The sequence below is a fragment of the Hippoglossus hippoglossus genome, chromosome 17 (assembly GCF_009819705.1).
Source record: "Hippoglossus hippoglossus isolate fHipHip1 chromosome 17, fHipHip1.pri, whole genome shotgun sequence".
Classification (NCBI taxonomy): Eukaryota; Metazoa; Chordata; class Actinopteri; order Pleuronectiformes; family Pleuronectidae; genus Hippoglossus; species Hippoglossus hippoglossus.
In genome coordinates this window covers 17,221,226-17,235,919 of record NC_047167.1, presented here as the reverse complement: position 1 = coordinate 17,235,919, position 14,694 = coordinate 17,221,226, and the positions used below count along the sequence as shown (strand labels likewise).

The 14,694-nt window shown below is 44.8% G+C and overlaps 2 protein-coding genes across 5 annotated transcripts; both read left to right on the top strand.

Annotated features, from left to right (window-relative positions):
- Positions 1–235: 235 nt before the first annotated feature.
- gpt2l (glutamic pyruvate transaminase (alanine aminotransferase) 2, like) lies at positions 236–14,529 on the top strand. 4 transcript variants are annotated; one of them, XM_034612609.1, is made up of 12 exons: positions 236–392; positions 4,860–5,046; positions 8,540–8,629; positions 8,789–8,897; positions 9,103–9,236; positions 9,708–9,951; positions 10,166–10,245; positions 10,327–10,463; positions 10,611–10,785; positions 11,835–11,990; positions 14,063–14,175; positions 14,416–14,529. In XM_034612609.1, the coding sequence occupies exons 1-12, from the start codon at positions 358–360 to the stop codon at positions 14,504–14,506; spliced, it is 1,551 nt and encodes a 516-aa protein (XP_034468500.1). In that variant the 5' UTR covers positions 236–357; the 3' UTR covers positions 14,507–14,529. The 4 variants fall into 4 exon arrangements, with proteins under 4 accessions (XP_034468500.1, XP_034468503.1, XP_034468502.1 ...); XM_034612611.1 differs by lacking the exon at positions 236–392 and adding an exon at positions 4,167–4,312; XM_034612612.1 differs by lacking the exon at positions 4,860–5,046 and having other exon boundaries at positions 277–392.
- Positions 634–2,457, top strand: fuz (fuzzy planar cell polarity protein). The gene has a single exon (XM_034612614.1). It carries the CDS (start codon positions 733–735, stop codon positions 2,017–2,019), a length of 1,287 nt encoding a protein of 428 aa, XP_034468505.1. The 5' UTR covers positions 634–732; the 3' UTR covers positions 2,020–2,457.
- Positions 14,530–14,694: the final 165 nt, after the last annotated feature.

Genomic DNA, 14,694 nt, shown 5'->3' with positions numbered 1-14,694 from the left:
TTTATAAAATGAAGAAAAAACGTAAGTAAGTCTCATATTCTACACATAGATATAGAATAGAACTATTTGTACATTTCATAATATCATGGGAAGTGATGACATTGAATTGCACCTTAAACTATTACTAATAGTCTGCAGTATTATCAGAGTGTCTGTTTTAGAAGTGATCTGGTGACGTTGATGAGCAGCAGCGTGATCAGTGGGCTGCTTCAACTCTCGCGAGAAGTGGCTCAAGCTCCAGCAGCTGAACCCAGGTCGGTGTTTCCCTCCCGCCGCTGCAGCGCCTCCACCGGAGCTCGTCCCTCTCAAACTGCCGCTCGACCAGCCGAATGTAACCGCCCTCTCCGGCTCCGAAGAATGAATCATGGGACATCGTTACTGTGGAAACGACGGTAACTTGTTTTGTTAACCTAGCATGTTAAACACAGTTAGCCGAGGCACCGCGGGGGGTTTGGCGGGGTTGTGATGCTACAGTAGCTGCATGGTATCGCTCGTCCTCCTCGGTGTAAGAACCTGCTCCGGCCAGACGCGGGGAATTGGTTTTTTTAGGTTGCGTGGTGCTGACGGAGCTCCGCCGACGTGATGCAACACCGGAGCCAGCGGTAGCCGCGCCACTGTTAGCCGGTGAGTTTATTTAACTTTATCAGCTGAATGGGGACCGTTAGCTGAGCGGTTCAATAACCCGGGAAGCGCGTGTGTTGAACGCGTAACGCAGCTAGCTAACACCGCACGATGATGCTCCAGGACGGATCCACGCACCTCCTCTGCCTCACGGCCAGCAGCGGGGTCCCCCTCTTCACGCGGGGAGCCCCCAGACAGCTGCCCTTCCCGGTCATCGGCTCCCTGAACGGCGTCCACATGTTTGGGGGCGGCCAGGGGGTCGTGTTGTCCTGCTGCGAGACCGAGGGCGGGGGGAAGGTGGTGTGGAGGGTGTTCCAGGACAGCGTGATGCTCATCGCGGTGAGTGGAGGCGGCAGCAGCAGCAAAGAGGAGGAGGCTCGTCTGCAGCGCCTCCTGGAGGATGTGTGGAGCTGCATGGTGCTGGTGCTGGGCCAGGACGAGCTGGCCAACATGAGGAATGTGGAGAGGCTGAAGAGGGACCTGCGCTCCTGCTTCAGCCTCATCGATCAGCTGCTGGAGGAGAGACAACAGGGCATCCTGGGTAACCTGACACACTGCGCTGACTCACTCCTGCCTCCCAACCCTGCTCTTCTTCAACAGGCAGTGGATGGCTTTGCTCAGGCCGCAGACAGCGAGTTTGGATGCCTCCTCGTCCACGGGCGAATAGCTGCAGCCACAGAGAAGTGGTGGCGTCTGGCTCCACAGGAAGTCGTGCTGCTCTCCGCTGTGATCCGGTCCCTCTCGGCCTCCGGATCCGCTTCCTGTGATTACCCGGTGTTCCTACCCCACGGCAGCCCCACCGTGGCTCACCGCCTGCTCCGCTTCCAGCTGCTTCCAGGGGTAGACGTCTGTGTGCTGTGTGGTCCCACTCCTTCCCTGCATAGAGCCGAGAGTGAGCTGGTAGGTCGTTTCTGGTCACCACTGGTGGAGGCCCTGAGAGACTGCCTGGCCGTAGGAAAGCGCTGCATGCCAACATCTGTGTCCCTGCGCCCCGATGTGCTGGCACTTCTCCTCATTAACCGGGAAACACGCCGCTCAGTCTCCTGCGTGCGGACTCATCGTCTGCCCAGTGACCCTCCTCTACCCTCAGAGGCCCGCTGCTGGGAGCTGCTGAAGCTGCTCTACATCTTCAGCAGCACACGCTACTTCAGCCAGGAGGAGGCATCGTGTGTCTCCCCGGAGGAGAGGTCTCAGAGAGGGAACACGGAAGACTTTGTCCTTGGATTCTCACACCAGCCACTACAATGCTACTCGGTCACAGATGAATGTAAAAGCTACGGACTTCAGACGGCACAGCACCAGCTCTTTCTGCTTATCCCACCGTCAGTCCCCACCTTCGCACTGCGTTCCGTGGCCACACAGACTCTCTCTGACATAGTTGCAGCCACTGGGTTTTAAGTGAAAAGTTTACATCGCTAAAACGCCTCAGTTTTGGGTAAATCTCGTACCCTTTGACCTAATAATATATCAATGAATTGGTGAATAGCCTTTCAACTGTGATTTGTATTCTTTACTGATATTTCGGGTTTTCTTTATATTGTTACTGATGACTGCAAACATAAAAAATAACACGATGACAACCAGATCTATAGTAGAGGCATATAATACCTTCCATGTGTTCATCTTTTATAAAGACAGTGATTGACAGACCACTTGTAATCATACCAGGCAAGTTCGATATAATACGGTTACTTATTTAAAATAACATTATGCAACTTTTTAACCTAAAAATAGCAGCTACAAAATAAGTTGATTGGTCACTGTCTTAGAAGAGGGAAAATGGTGCTATCATTTCAGTGAGTTGGGTGATGCTGTCACCCAACTCACTGAAATGATAGATTTCTCTACATGAAACCACTTTATTACTTGTGTGCCTGCAGAGGGCACTGTTGCTCAGTAAAACGTCACACAGTGTTGCTTTAATGCTAACGGAAGTTTGTGAACAATTGAAAATGCAAAGACAAAGTTAACTCCTTTCAGCTTTGTTTAGCATGTAAGGGATTACTGTTCCCCATTTATGTTTAGCTTGGCTTCAGGCCTGTTGCTACAGCAATGAAACCTGAACAAATCTCAGTTTCACATTACGTTTTCTTCCTGCTACTGAATACTACCGTTACCTCTCGGATTTCACTGCACCTCAAAGTGTATTAGAGAAACGTGAGGAGGTTGCACTGGGATAAAATGTGCCTGCTGTCCGTTGTTTGAACATTTTGAATCGTTTGGCTCAACATAATAGTAAATATTTGTCTTTTCTAGTTCCTATATATTTGGTTGATTACTTTCTATGGGTCTTTGTATCATTAAGGTATTTAATCCCATCTTCATATCAATGATGAGATAATTACAATGTTTGCAGTCTATGGGTTGAATGTTTCATTGCAAAACATCAGCTCAGTGGTTATATTAATATTACAAATAAAACTGCCACTTATATAGTAATAATATAATGTTTTTTTGTATCTCACACAGATGATAAAAATCTAAAAGCATCTGCAAGGACTCAAGTTCTTTAAGTCATACTTATTCCATAATTGTTATAATAACAGTGACACTGGCCGTTGACAAAACAGGTACACACCATTGTCGAATGAATACTCTTATAGTCATGATAAATGCTGTGTCTTGTCTTTATATCTGCGCTGGTCATTTCAAGAAACCTATCGCTCACTCACTTTTCAGTGTGAAGGCAGAGTTGCACTGAAAGTCTGACTGAGGATCAGTAACATACCAGTAAGTAGTTTCTAATCCCAGTTTTCACCAGATGCTCTGCTCCTCATGCTCATTTTGTCTGTGGGATTTCCTGCCAGCGAGGCTGACGGGACCGTCCCAGTTTAACCCGAGAAATTTGAACCAGTGCCTTTAGGTCTGACCCCATTTCACCACACCAGGGGCTTATAAACTACTAAGCAACTGTACAATACATTTAACTAAGCACATTCAGCTAAATAATTAAGTGCCCGTTCTAAACCGGCCTGGTTGCTCCACAGCCAACTTAAGAAGTATTTCTTGTCATAAGTGAGTCCTCAAACAGTTCTGCAATATACTGTCACTTTTTTACTGTTCACATGCAGAGCTTTTTATAAACAGTCAATGATTGTTGCTATTTGGTCAAATTTTAAATGACCAAGTTACTCACTCACAGCAGGAAAACACTACTCCTTGGTTGCCTCCGAATTTTCATATTGAAGGTATCCCATGTCCAAATTGCACCAAATTCGACCTTGCACTTCCCCGGTCTATTAAGAAAATGCGTTCCAAGTGTGAAGTTGATAAGATGAACGTTTCACGAGCTATGTGTTCCACAGACAGACAAACATTTGCAGAATTAGAAGCCAGATTTACATGAATATCTATATATTCTGTTATTAAAGCCAGTGTGTGTAGACTTTAATTTTGATTATAGGTTGTTTTATATTGTTCTGATGGCACATGTTGATGTTTGTGAAAGGAAATGATGGAGGAAACTTAACTCCGGTGCAGAAAGGAGGAGCATTCATCAGCAAGTCTCCTTCAAAGTCTCCTCCCAGACCTGCACAATGCGCTCAGGACAAACCCGTGGGACGCGGGGCGAGAGGGACAAAGTTGGAGAGGTGCACCGGTTCCCTGGTTGTTTATCTCTCAGATCGACGTCTGGCCCCAGAGGTGTCCGGCCTCAGTAACCGGAGAACCGGGCTCAGTTGACAGCCTCACGGTGCGTAGGATAACGGGATGACGGGAGGAGAAGGGGTGGGAATGCGCGCACAAAGGGGAGGGATACGCTCGCTGGTTGTAGCGTTGCCATGTGTGCAGGGAGAGTGCCCCCCCAAAAGCCCCAAAGGGGAAAGTTGAGTCGGTGGATGCAGCCTGGTAGTGAGAAGCTCCCGGAGTCATTCAGTGTCTTTTGGCGGAGCCCCGGTAGTCTTATCTCTGTGCGGTTCAAAGGTCCGAGCGCTGCGGCTCCACTTGCACAACTTTACATTTCCTCTCGAGTGAAGTAACCGGCGTGCTGCGGTGCTACAGTCACTCCGCTAAGGGTTTTTATTTCTTCGGAGTTTTGTTGAGAGAAGGCCGTGCAGGATGTCCGCCGCACGGATGCAGCTGCTTTCACCCAGAAATGTTCGGTTTCTTAGCCGGGGTGGAAGCGACTTTTTGGCCGGTAGCAGCAGCAGCTGTGTCGGAGCGCTGCGGGCCGGCGGTGGTCCCACTCCCAGGGTCCGCTCACTGACCTCTCCCCCTCTGTCCTCCTCCTCTCCCGGCAGAGCCTTATCGAGTCTGAGCGCGACGCGACGCGGGCTCCCCAAAGAGAAAATGTCCGAAAACGGAGTGGTGTCCCGGGCCAAGGTGCTGACCATCGACACCATGAACCCCACGGTGAAGAAGGTGGAGTACGCGGTGCGGGGGCCCATCGTGCAGCGGGCTGTGGAGCTGGAGAGGGAGCTCGCTGAGGTTTGTAGCCTCCGGACCACACTCTGCATCAGATCTCTGCTTTACATCTCATCTTTATCTTTGCATTATGGAAATACATGTTTGTGTTTTTGTTCCCTTACACCAGTCTGTTTACTTATCTTCCTTATGTTCAGACAGTGGCAGTTTGCCTGTTGTGTAATGGGAAACTTTAAACTTACAAAGATCCGTTTTATTTTATTTTGCAATTCGAATCACTTTGAACCTTGTGGCGTCTGAAAAATCCCAATGACATGGCAGGGTGGACTCTATTGAAAGGGGACTCTGCTTGTCTGCTGCAGATGAATGCTTGTGTTGTCTGGCCGAGCATGAATCCAGTCGGTGTCCTCTATTATTACAGATCTGCACTGTTCTCCCCAGTATGTAATCACCATGGACATTTACACATTACCCTAAAAGAAAACTCTAAAATATCCAGTGGGCTTCTTACACACCCTTGAATCAAAGTCCATGAGTTAGTTAGTCATTCCTCAGGACGTTCATCATGTTCCAGGATTTATAGACTGATGTTCCAGATTATTTGCTACATCCACACATTTCTCTTTCTTTGACTCATCACCACTGTTAATCTCTAACCAATGTTTTATTTCCTCCCCCTGTTTTGTTAATGTTGGTTAAAGCACTAAAGAATTGGGGGGGAGTCCAAAGTGTGTGTTTCACTCTCTGACGACTTGGTGATGATACACTTGAATTCCTGATATCCAAAACTGTCCACAGTTGTGTTTTTTTTATCTCAATAGCTCCACTAAAGCGTTATCATATGTATAATTATCTCAAAATCTCTAGTAAAGTAATATAATTGTATCTGTATCAAGTATATTATAGGTCCTGTCCAAGTAATTGCCACTGTAAATCCACATCATCATTTGTGCATTCCTCTTTTTAAGCACTGCACGATCCCTTTATGTGACACTGTTAATGGTGATGTGGCAACCAGCTGTTTAGTGTACCGAGTGCAGTGTGGTGTGAAAACAGTTCCCTCTTTAGTGCTTTGCTCAGGAAGGGATGAGCACGCCAACAGGTCCTTGTGCAGGTGAAAGGCTCAGCGTCGTGGGGCCTGCAGTGGTCGTAATGGCAGCCGTGACCTTTTTAACCAGATGGTTCAGTGGAACCAAAGATTTTATGTTCTGTTTGTTCTGACCAATGCTTATCTGAAGCTGACCCCGTCTGGGAAGCAATAAACTGATTACCATACATCTCAAAAGGGCCAATTTCTTTTTTATTTATCATATTCCCCTTTAAGACAGTAGAACAGTAGAATCACTGAACTTTATTTGTTCATCAAATGCAGATGTCCCCCACCTTCGGTCTTTGCAGTCGTGCAGCATCGAGCCAGAAGGCAAAAATGTTATGCTCTAAGTAATCCGCTCCAGACTTCTCTGTCTTCATCCGATGAGAGCTGTGCTTTTATAGACTCAAAACAAATTCCACTTCATTCTCCAAGCTCCTACTTTTCCAAATTGTTGTACGGTGTTGTGTTACTTTGGGAAACAGGTCACAGTGCTATTCTCTCTTTTGTCTGGGACTCAAATCCACTGATCCCCTTCTCTGATTACCTACACACTTTTTTCTTTCATTTACAGTAAAAGAATGGTGCTGCTCATGTTTAGTTTTTTTTATTTTTTATCCCTCCCTGATACAAAAGATTGATTGTTTCAAGCTTTTTTGTTCTAAAGGGAGAAGAACAAGACCAACTTTGAGTCTAGCAATGTACAAGAGCGCAGATAAAGGCTTCACATGCGGTTAATAAGTTGTGGTCTTTGTTTGTTCTTAATGAGCAGATTGCTGATAGCGAATGGGGACATTTTGAGAGGGTTACTGTGGGACAGACTGTTAATACTCAAGTGTAGTTTTTTTTCCACATATTGTGCCAGATTGAAATCAAATACACAAACCTCATCTAAAGACGTTTTCCAGCTGAGGACTAAGAAAAGACTCTTGAATGATGCATATTGGTTTATTATCTGAACTTTTTGTCATCAACGCCCGAGGTCACAGTGTTGTTCACAAAAGATTTCACTGTTTTACGTCCTTAAAGTCTCTGCTGTTACTCTGTGACATAAAAAGCCCGAGTTTTACTACCAGAGCCCCTTTTCACCTTCTGGTGGACCTTCAGCTTTGTTTGCTTGGCTGTGTTTCTTTTATCACAGATGGGAGGATACAAAGCACTGGGCCATTCTAGTTGTTTCTCAGGAGCAGAGGTCAGTTTGTTTCTAAAGGATCCCCATCATGCATGGGCGATACTTTTAACCCAGGGGTGTGATTCATCCCCTATAATGTTATTGGTCCAGGCCGAGAGACGCCTCTTATGTTGGACCAATGAGAGAGCAAGACTCCAATATCCTAAAATATGAGCTGGATTGGACAAATCAAACAAACAGGCTGCTTTGATTACCGCAGGGAGCGAGGCGCTTGTGGTTTTGTTGGAGTCACGCTGTCCTTAACATCTGGTGTCAACAGGAGGAGTGTGTGTGTGTTTTTGTGCGTTGTGGTTTGTCCTCTGTCCTCACAGCTGCTCAGGAGCTTATTTCTGAAATCTTATACTATTGGCCTGAAAGACAGTAAACAGATACCTTGACTTTGCTTATCAAGTATGTTTGACATTCAGTTCACTGCTGCTCTGCTCCCCCCCACACTAAATGAGGTCAGAGGCCTCTGTCTAATGTATGTTTCTGTGTCTGTGTGTCAGACAGTTAATGCCATCTGTGTGATAAGGTGCTCATGTCGAAACTTTGTTCCCATGTCCTCACGTACCAAATCCTTTTCACCACACAGCTTCTTTCCCTTTGACAATGTCTCCATGTTACCTCCCTAATAAACCCAGTTCACTTTGAGGAAGTGAAGACTTGTAGTTCCCTTTGGTAGAAGAGTTTGAAGAGGAACAGTTGTCACAAACTGAGACTTCCTGAGTTTATATTGACACATAAAAAATCTGACTTGAAGTTTTGTCAGAAATCTTGAACTTAAAGTTACTCTTGTGTCAAAGGATGAACTTAAATGATGCAAGCTACAGAATAACTGTTATCACTTAAAAACTTGGGCCAAACTTTCGTCTATAACAGGATTCGGACGTAGACACATTATAATTATAACGTATCGCATTTTTTAGTCCCCAGCGTTCCTTCAGTTGCAGGAAAATAACTGGTTTGAGTTCAAACAACAGCCAATGAGTGAACCAATAACCCACTGTTTGTTCTGCAGCTGCTCGGCTCACAGACTCTGCTGTTTATGTAAAAGCTACGTATGTGTTAAACCTGTGTGTAGGATGGGGTCAAGGCTGTTCTGCTGCGGGGGGGGGGGCTCTCAGCCAACCCCATTCTTCTTGTCAGTCACGTCTGTTAACGGACTGTCACTTTAAAACTCCGAAAATAAAATGACATTATGCAAAGTGAATAAATCATCTCCCTGTTAACACATTTGTTTCCATTCTTCACGTATATAATACTTTTTGTATGTTATCTTTATATGTTCACAGGGAATGAAGAAACCATTCGCTGAGGTCATCAAGGCCAATATCGGTGACGCACATGCAATGGGACAGCAGCCAATTACTTTCTTCCGACAGGTCTGACACTAAATATAGCCCCTCCCCTCTGACATGTCAATGTCAATTTGATCTCCTCTGTTTCAAATAAGTTGGTGTCAATCCGTTTTCTCTGGGTTGTGCAGATTTTCACATAATGTCCTCATCATCTTTTATACTCACACGTCCCTTTGTTTCAAGGTCTTGGCTTTGTGCTCCTACCCTGAACTGTTGAATGACAGCACATTCCCAGAGGATGCTAAAAGTAGAGCACGCCGCATTCTGCAATCATGTGGAGGGAACAGTATGGGTGCGTGTGTATATATATATATATATATACATACACACATATATATATATTATATATGTGTGTTGGTATTTTTTGCGCCAACACTTCATATAACCCTGGCTGCTTATTAACACCTTCAGGCTCTGGGTTGAATTATGTTTCCTGATGGTGTTTTGTCGTGTGAAAGCTTTAAGACTTCTGTTGTCTCCATATGAATCTCCCTCAGGCTCCTACACTGCCAGTCAGGGCATCGACTCTGTGCGTCAGGATGTGGCACGCTACATCGAGCGAAGGGACGGCGGCGTGCCCTGCGACCCAGACGACATTTACCTCACCACAGGGGCCAGCGACGGCATAGTGGTACAAATCACCTTTCATTTGGACTTTTTGACATTATCACCTCTGTACTTTGTATCATTTATCATAACACCCACCACCCCCATAAATCTGTCATCTCAGTATGTATGATATAAGCTAGTTCAGTATAATAAGATGCAGAAATGTTTTGGCTTGTGGCCCTGTGCTTTTTTGTGTCCTTGAAAAAGAGAAGTCTAATGAAAGCTTCATAATTAAAATGCAGAAGCATCCACTCTATAATTTTCCTTTTTCAATCATTGACTCAGTGCCCACTTTCTTAGGTACACCTAACTAATGCAGTCTAACAGCAGCTCATCACCTTCATGAAGGTTATAGTGTTCAGCTTTTGTTAAGACAATTTCAGAAGCATTGTACAAACTGATGTCCACCTTATTTTTATCAACAAGGGTAAGCTACATAACATAAACACGTCTCTTTATGTCTAATGTGTCCTTCTTAACTTCCCTGTCACAGACCATGCTGAAGCTGCTGATGTGCGGTGAAGGGGCGGCCTGCACAGGCGTCATGATCTCCATACCTCAGTATCCCCTGTATTCTGCTGCCTTGGCCGAACTTGGCGCTGTGCAGATCAACTACTACCTTAACGAGGAGAACTGCTGGAGTATGGACATCAGCGAGCTGCATCGCGCCCTGGACGAAGCTCGGGAATACTGCAACCCGAGAGCCCTGTGCATCATCAACCCTGGAAACCCCACTGGTAAACTTCTCTCAAAATTTACATATTAGTATGTTTGACTCAAAGTTAGAAGATAAAGTGCCCTGTAATTATGTTTCCCATTGAGGGAACAGTTTTAAAACCACAAATGCCATGTGCTCCTCAGAGGAGCCACTAGATGGCAGCAAATGGACGTAACTGCTGTAAATCCCCATTTCAGTCTCTTCTTCAAAATGAGCCTCCTTCTGTTTCACAGGTCAGGTTCAGAGCAGGCAGTGCATCGAGGATGTAATCCGATTTGCAGCAAAGGAACGTCTTCTCCTTATGGCCGACGAGGTACTGCATCTCTTTTATCATCCGTCTGCTTGATTGTCTATTTCACTATGTAATGTGTCTCATTTTGTCCCCATCTCCCAGGTGTACCAGGACAATGTGTACGCTGATGGTTGCCAGTTCCACTCTTTTAAGAAAGTTCTGTTTGAGATGGGACCAGAGTACTCGGATACAGTGGAACTGGTATCCTTCCACTCCACGTCAAAGTGCTACATGGGAGAGTAAGTCATCTCACGGTCATTCTGGGATTAATCTGTCAGACAACATTGTCACAAAGTCTGTTTCTGTCTCTTTTTTTTTATCTTACTTTCTTCTCTACATTATCAGTGATACTACGTCACATTGTAATTTTTCCGTTTCCCTCTCAGGTGTGGCTTCCGCGGAGGCTACATGGAGATCATCAACATGGACAAAGAGGTGAAGGCCCAGCTGACGAAGCTGGTGTCGGTCCGTCTGTGTCCTCCTGTTCCCGGTCAGGCTCTAATGGACCTGGTGGTCAACCCTCCGCAGCCCGGGGAGCCGTCATACGCCAAATTCATCAAGGTTCACAGTTCTCATCCTGCTGCTATCATTATTCACTCTGCGGGTGGAACAGATAATCAATTCCCTAATACAGTACATAATCTGATGTCATACATTATCGGTACTGTGGCACTAGTCAGATTACACATTCTGTTTGCAGTTCTCTATCAGTACGCTGCCACTGATTATGAATTTCACCTAGAAATGTATTTTTTTGTTGCTTTAATCAGCTAATTAATTATTCTCTCTTTCTGCTTTATCTCATCATATTCCTTTTTCATGAAATATTAGTTTGCCAATGCTTGGGTTCGTTTTTACATTTTATATGTAACTTGTATGTGACAGTCTTGAACTGCTGGAATCATATTATGAACATTATAATCATTATTATGGTCAATGCATCATAATTAGAGATGTTTCCAAATATCAGTATCAGAAACGCTTCCAGTGCTCCTGAAAAATGCAGGATTGGGCATCGGCAGGTATGCAGATCTATGGACTGATCCTACACCACGTCTTCAAAAGTAGTTTCACCCAAATAAAACGGGAATTTTCTTTTCAGACCAACACAATATCGGCTAATATAGAACAGTACTGTGGCCGATACACAAAGTCCAGGTGTTGGTATTTTGAAGAGAAAAAGTTGTACCGGAACATCTCTAATCTAAATGGTGCTTCCAAAAGCATCTTCTTCCATGAAGTTGCTTTCGGAAGTTAATTGATGTAGAATCTTGTGTGGAAAAGATTCTTGGTTTAATTAATGGCATTTATCTGATCTGTTTTAGCAGAAGAAGCAGAAAATTATTAGAAAAGGCCTGAGACACTATCAGTCAATAGAATAAGTCAGGAGACATCTTGATGGTGCTGACAAATAACAGTTTCTTCCTTTTAAGATTCAAAGAAACCATTTTCTGTGGTTAAGATTTCCTCCGGACCACATTGAGCTCGAGAAGACAGAGGGTTACAGCTACAGAAGATGATCGATGACCTGTGTTTTCTGATTTCTCTCTTTGGTTTTCCCTCATATATTTTTCTCTCTCTCTCGCTCTCGCTCTCTCTCTCACTTTCAGGAGCGCACAGCCACTTTAAGTGCCTTAGCAGAGAAGGCCACACTCACAGAGCAGGTTCTCAACACTGTGCAAGGCATCAGCTGCAATCCTGTGCAGGGTGCGATGTACTCCTTCCCCAGCATAACCATCCCTGAGAAGGCCATTAAAGAGGCCATGGTCAGTCCTTAACCTTCTCATTCTCAAATGTTACCATAGTTTTGTGCTTCAAGGAAATTACATTGATCAGTAAATGAAATAGACAATTCAATTATAAAAGGTTTATTTATTCCCATTCCCACTGAAGTACTACTTGTTATTTGGCGCACTTATAATTATTCTGCTTACTACTTCGCTTCATGGTCTCAACAGCCCTCAATCCACCAATACTCATGTTCACCACAAACAACCAAAATCATGGCTGGAGTGAATTTACATTGGGTAAAGAAAGAAAGATATAAGACTAACATCCTTTACACTGTGCTGAATTAAATAACGTTTAAGCAGGTACGCATCCACTGCCCTGTTTGCGAAAGGGAACAAATGATTTCCGATGGCTTGTGGTTTCAATTCGGTCCCTTGGTTGACTGCTCTGTAGGAATTTCAGTGAGGACGAATGAGGCAAGCCACCGAGGATCTGATTAGCCTTACAGAGTATAAGGTCAGAGTGGAACTGACTTACCAACACGTGATCAATCCCAGTGACTCGACACCAGTGGCAGAGCTTTAATTCAGCATATTCTCAATCACTTAAAGAATTTTTTTTAAAAAAGCTCTTGATCCAAAACAAATTAGATAAACTTGAGATTTGTTTTATCCCTGATTACAACCCATCTCTTTTTTTTTTAATTCTAGTTTTCTGTTTAAATCAACCTTCAGTAACCTTGTTATCGCTGAAAACTCGTCCTTACTCAGAGCCGAAGGGCACCTGTGTTTAGAAAAGAAACTCAAATATGGACAATGCGGCAAAATTGTCCACATGAAGCTGTAGTACACCGTTAATAAAACATTCAAAAGAGTGAATTAAATCCAGAGCTTGTGATGGGAGAGAAATATAGTACTGTGTAATTACAGGAGTGGGATGTTGGATACAAAGAGATGCTCAGTTGAGCTGTTCCTGCTTTCATTTGGTCCACTTCTACTTTCAATTGATTTGATCTTCTGCAAATTGAAAATCCTTTCAACCAATTTTAAGTAGGGATGCACCGATATGGAAATTCTTGGCCGATACCGATACCGATATTTAAAACAACAATCTAGCCGATAGCCGATACCGATACCGATATTTGTTTATTACTTGCATGTGGCCTTCTTGGTGTGTAACGCCGGGTTTACACCGGGCGCTGAAGCGCCGCCCCGCGCCGCGCAGCGTTATTCTCAAGCGCGCAGCCGCCTGGCTGTTCACACCGGACCCGCATTTCTCCGCGTCGGTCAGCCCTTGATTCTCCGCTTGTTGTTGTATGTAACCCGTTCAATGTCGGGTGTCAGGGGTAAATGACGTATTCTCCAAGCAAGCCTTTAGCCCCCCCCCCCCTCTCTCTTTTTATCTATATGACTGCTTGTGTGGCTGTAGTGGATGGGCAGAGGGGGACATTTAATTATGTGATTGGGAAAATTGGGAAAATTAAAACTCCAGGACAACAGAAGGGGAATACAAAGTATGGGATGCATATTTGATCATTTATATTATATCAAATATGTCATTTATATCGTTTAAAATCATTTTTCAGTCTTTTTCCTGGCGCGATACGCTCGCTCGCACGCCGAAACCATCGGTGAAGGGCGCTGGCGCGGCGCATCGCAGCCCATGTGAACCGCACAAAGGTTTAACACGGGGGGTGGGGGATGGGAGGCGCCTGGCTTTCCTTGGCGCTGCGCGGCGCGGCGCTTCAGCGCCCGGTGTAAACCCGGCGTCAGTGTACCATAATCTGGATGCCAGATTGGCAGGCTGCAGAAAACATACCAATGAATATCGGCCAATGTTATCGGTGAAAGTCAAGTTTATTACCGATACGCCGATGGCAGTAAACGAGGCGAATATCGGCCGCTACCGATATACGGCCGATACATCGGTGCACCACTAATTTTAAGTCATGAAGGAAAAACAGAACGCAGTGAACACAGTGCGTTAGGTATGAACGCTGAACTGGTTACCACAGAACCACAGTTGATAAAGGTTGGATTTTATTAGTTAAACTAGCAGGATGTTAAGGGTCAAACAGCTCAATCATGTTCCGTTCCCCCTCTGTTAGGACATCGGTCAGCAGCCGGATATGTTTTATTGCATGAGGATGCTGGAGGAGACCGGGATCTGCCTCGTGCCTGGAAGCGGCTTTGGCCAGAAGGATGGAACCTACCACTTCAGGTAGAGAACATTTATAAAGTTGCAACTGACATCAATTGTTCTGCCGATTCTCTTCTTGATTAAACAACTTTATTATTTAATTATTTCCCACTTATAATGTCCTTGAGCCCAAAGGGACATCTTCAAATCCCTGTCCAATTAACAGACCCCAAAAACCCAAAGATACTCTGTCATTCAGCAGAATATTTGACTTTTTATATTATATATTTGACTTTCTTTTCCCTCTGCTCTCCTGCTCAGAATGACCATCTTGCCACCGAAAGACAAGCTGCAGATCCTGCTGAAAAAAGTCAAGGAGTTTCACGAGAAATTCACCGACGAGTATTCTTAAATCCCGGCAGATTTTTCCTCTTTCCACAAAGGGAAGGAGGTCACCGACCACAACAAAGAACTCAGCCAATCACAATTTATCTGCCACTGATAAGTGCCTTCTCTGCGGCGGCTCTGGTAGTCTCTGTGATGACGCACTTCGGCCTCTACAGCTCTTTCATTTGGATGTTGTTACACAAGGCACTGTTT